The 4,199-nt window shown below is 43.3% G+C and overlaps 1 protein-coding gene across 1 annotated transcript in view; it reads left to right on the top strand.

The window, feature by feature from the left end:
* The window catches only part of Supv3l1 (Suv3 like RNA helicase), a 23,438-nt gene that overhangs the window by 9,264 nt on the left and 9,975 nt on the right, over positions 1-4,199 (top strand). The window contains exons 7-8 of the mRNA XM_005360105.3: positions 1,853-1,930; positions 3,583-3,674. Coding sequence (XP_005360162.1) covers positions 1,853-1,930; positions 3,583-3,674 — 170 coding nt within the window. The remainder of the gene's footprint in view (positions 1-1,852; positions 1,931-3,582; positions 3,675-4,199) is intronic.

The raw sequence follows: 4,199 nt of genomic DNA, 5'->3' as shown, positions 1-4,199 counted from the left end.
AGTCAGACATAGTCTGGTTGTGTGTGTGTATGTGTATGTGTATTTATATACATATATATTTAAATTGTTACATGATACTCTTTTTTTATGGCAAAGATTCTGCATTTTCCCTATTAAGAAATATTTAGTTTAATTAAATTTTGCCATGGGTCTTAAATGTAGCTCAGTGGTAGAGCACTTGCCCTTGGTTCTGCAGTTGTGAAAAAAGTCTGTATTGTATACAATGCATTAATGGACTTCTGGCTTCATTTTTAAGATGCTAAAGTGTATGTAATGTTTTAATCCCACCAAATGGTGACTTTTAATTAACCCGTGGTGTATATTCTCGAGTCTTTGCTAGTCTTCAGATTTTGTTAGTTGTTACTGTATAGTATGCATCAGGTAACTATGTTAAATATAGTAAGGATCGATCGTAGGGTTTTTACTAACAGCTTGCTTTTCTTTTCAAAATCAATGCTTGATTAAATAGTTTACATTTTTCAGTGTGTTGTAAAAGTCATACACTTTAAGTGCAAGTAGCACACACAAATTATAGGTTCTCTACTTCCCAATTTTTAGCCTGTTTGTATGTCGTGATGTGATGAGTAATTTTTAATCTGGTTTTCAGTATAAATTAGCCTTCTTTGTTCTCAATTCCTTGGCATTTTGGGAGGGAAATGAAAGTGGCTTGTAGAACCAGTGTAGCGTGGTTAGAAGTGTTTGTGCATGAGGAAAGATACCAGGTAGTGCTTTGCTTTCCACGATGGGCTTAAAACCCTCGCGCATGAGCCGAGCCCACTGGCCTGAGGAATCCCTCCATCCCCTGCACTTGACGCTCTTGAGAGCTGTTCGTGGAAAGCTTCTTGAGTCACTGAAAGGCCCTCCACTCTTCACCCCTGGGAACATAGGTGCCTGTCTTCTCTGCCACTGTGTAGATGTGGTCGTTTGTTTGTTTGTGAGACTGTTGTCTTGACTGGCCTGAGCTTGCTGTATGGACCGGGTTTCTGTCAATCTCATAGAGGTCTGCCTGCCTCTTTTTCTCTACTGCTGGATCAAAGACATGTCCTACCATGCTGTGCTAAGATTTATTTTTAAGTGTGTGTGTGTGTGTGTGTGTGTGTGTGTGTGTGTGTGTGCACACAAGTGCCCTTAGAGTTCAGAAGAGGGGATCAGATCCAGGTCCTCTGAAAGTACCCTCTGTTACCCATCAAGCTGTCTGCAGTCTGATGTGGTCATTTGTATTAGGCAGTTAGCAGGGTGTGTCTGGGGTTGCAGAGGTGAGACAGATGAAGACAGTGGAGGAGAGTGGTTCTGAGTGTGGTGTTGAGAACGAAGTGGCTTGGATTTGAGTCTCATCCCTACACATACTGTGTAACTTCTCTGGGCCTCCGTGTACTTTCCTGTCAAATGGAGATAACCTCTTAAGTGTCTTTTTCTTTTCTTTTTTAAACTATCTTTTATCATTTTACATACCCATCCCAGTTCCCACTCCCCCCCCCTTCTCCCGCTCCCCCTATCCTCCCCCCACTCCACCCCATCTACTCTTCAGAGAGGGTAAGGCTTCCCATGGGGAGTCAACAAAGTCTGGCACATTTTGAGGCAGAACCAAGGTCCTCCCCTTATATCTAGACTGAGCAAGGTATCCCTCCAAAGAGAATGGGCTTCAAAAAGCCAGTTCAAGCACTAGGAGTAGGTCCTGGTCCCACCCTCATAAGTTTCTTAAGAAGGACAAACTCTTTAGAGGAACAAAAGGTGTAGAGGCACAAAGCCTTCTAGAAAAGATGTACCCAGTAAACCACGGTAATGACGCTGGTGAGGGGCTGGGGTTACAGTATAAGTGGCTTTATTGCTCATGGTGACTTTTTGTTTTAAGATGAAGTGGCTGTGATCGATGAGATTCAGATGATTAGAGACTCGGGCAGAGGATGGGCCTGGACCAGAGCACTGCTAGGTGAGTGTTCTTACCGCTCCAGCCAGCTGCTGCCTCTCCTTCTGAGAAAAGTTAATCAGAAAGTCATGGGTATAAGCTTTAATATTATTTAAATATTACTCTAAGAATGAAAAACATCCTGTTTGTGAGTTATAAAATTAACACAACCAAATAACACAAATAGAAATTTTTGAATCTCTGAGGATATAACCCAGTGGTAGAGCACTATCCTAGCATGGGAGGGCTCTGAGTTTAATCCTTAGCATCAAAAACAGTGAAAGTTTGAGTTTGGGGACACAGTTCATTTGTAGAGGACCTGCATCAGCCCTGGGTCTGATTCCCAGAATTACATAAATTGGGTATGATTGAACATTCCAGTTATCCTAGCAGTTGGGAGGAGGAGGGGATCATCGTGAACTACACAGCAAGTTCAGGGCCAGCCTGGGCTACCTTAAGGAAAAGGAAAGAAAGTTTGTCTTGCCGTATTTACAGTCACTGTTAATGTCTTGGTATGGTTCATGTCAGTTTTTAATACATGTGGTACTCAGAACTTTGCTTTTTTTCTGGTTCTCTTGTTCATAATCTACAAATGAATGTGTCTGGATATTATCTGCTGAAAAGCGATACTGTGATTGTTTCATGATGCTAAGCATTTTCCTCCTCACTAACAGTGCTGTAGTAGGGTTGATGATGTAGCTTTCTACCTTTGATTTGTTTTTGTTTTATAGGATGGGGCCTAGAAGTGGAATTCTTCAGGTTCATAGGCTACAAATGTCTATTGCCTGATTTTTTGTTTGTTTGTTTTTGGTTCTGTTTTTTGAGACAGGGTTTCTCTGTGTAGCCCCATCTTGTAGACTCACTCTAGATCAGATTAACCTCAAACTCACAGAGCTCTACCTGCCTCTGCCTCCCAGTTGCTGGGATTAAAGGTGTGCACCACCATGCCTGGTGTATTGCCTGATTTCTGAAGTGAATTTTCTTCCTCTTTTCACACAGGGTCTCACTCTGTAGCCCAGGCTGATTTTGAGCCCCTCCTGCCCTAGCCTGTCAAGTATTGGGATTATAGCCTAGCCCACCATGCTTAGCTAGAACTGAGTTTTGTCCTAGCATGCTGTAGGGTAGGCATTTTCAGATTGAAAGCAAAGAGCTGGACCCTGAGATTGCCTGTGGGGCAGGAGGTGACAGTAGGACAGCGTGGAGCTGAGGAGCTTGGAGCTGTTTCTGCTCACTGGCCCCCATCACCCCTTGAAGCACCTCAGCTTCCGTGGAGTTCTGACTTGAAGACAGGCCTAGAACTAACACCCGTCATTAAGCATCAGAATCCCAGCCTCCAGTCCTGCTTGGCCTCACCCTGTCAGCCTTATTTGCAGCAATTCAAAGGCCTATAACTTTATAAAACTGAGCCGGGCAGTGGTGGTGCACACCTTTAATCACAGCACTCGGAAGCAGAAGCAGGCGGTTTGAGACCTGCTCTATACTACTCTACAGATCGAGTTTCAGGACAGGCACCTAAGCTACACAGAAAAACCCTATCTCGGAGGGAAAAAATATAAAACTGGCCTCATCTTTGCCCCATATAAAGAAGGCTTGGGTCAGAGAGACTGAAAACGTTGGACAATTACAATGGCATTAGAAAGAGACAGAGCAATGTAAATCCGTGTGTACTTTTACAGGACTCTGTGCTGAGGAAGTCCATTTGTGTGGAGAATCTGCTGCTATTGACCTGGTCACTGAGCTTCTGTACACAACTGGTGAGGAGGTAGAGGTAAGAGACTGGACTGCTTTCCCATGGGCTGTGCCCAAGAGCCTAGGGCACTTGTCCACTGGCTCCTGTGAGCGCTAGGCTCGCAAAGTCAGCACTTAGCTACATATTGAACACACTGTGAGCAAGTACCACAGTGTATGTGAGGTTGGCATAAGGAGACCCCTTATTTTTATGCAGTCTAAAAAGTATTTTTTAAAGAAAGATTGAAAACAGCTGGGTGGTGGTGGCGCAAGCCTTTAATCCCAGCACTCGGGAGGCAGAAGCAGGCGGATCTCTGAGTTCGAGGCCAGCCTGGTTTACAAAGGGAGTTCCAGGACAGGCTCCAAAAGCTACAGAGAAACCCTGTCTCGAAAAAAAAAAAAACAAACTAGTTTCAGGACTAGCTCCAAAACAACACAGAGAAACCTTGTCTTAAAAAACCAAAAAAAGAAAAGAAAGATTAAAAACAATTTAGGAAAAAGTAAATCTTTATTTTCCTATAACTGACCGGCTCTCAAATATAAAAATAAATAAATATATATGTAC

This window comes from Microtus ochrogaster, linkage group LG2 (assembly GCF_000317375.1).
Source record: "Microtus ochrogaster isolate Prairie Vole_2 linkage group LG2, MicOch1.0, whole genome shotgun sequence".
NCBI lineage: Eukaryota > Metazoa > Chordata > Mammalia > Rodentia > Cricetidae > Microtus > Microtus ochrogaster.
This window is presented reverse-complemented; position numbering and strand designations above follow the sequence as displayed.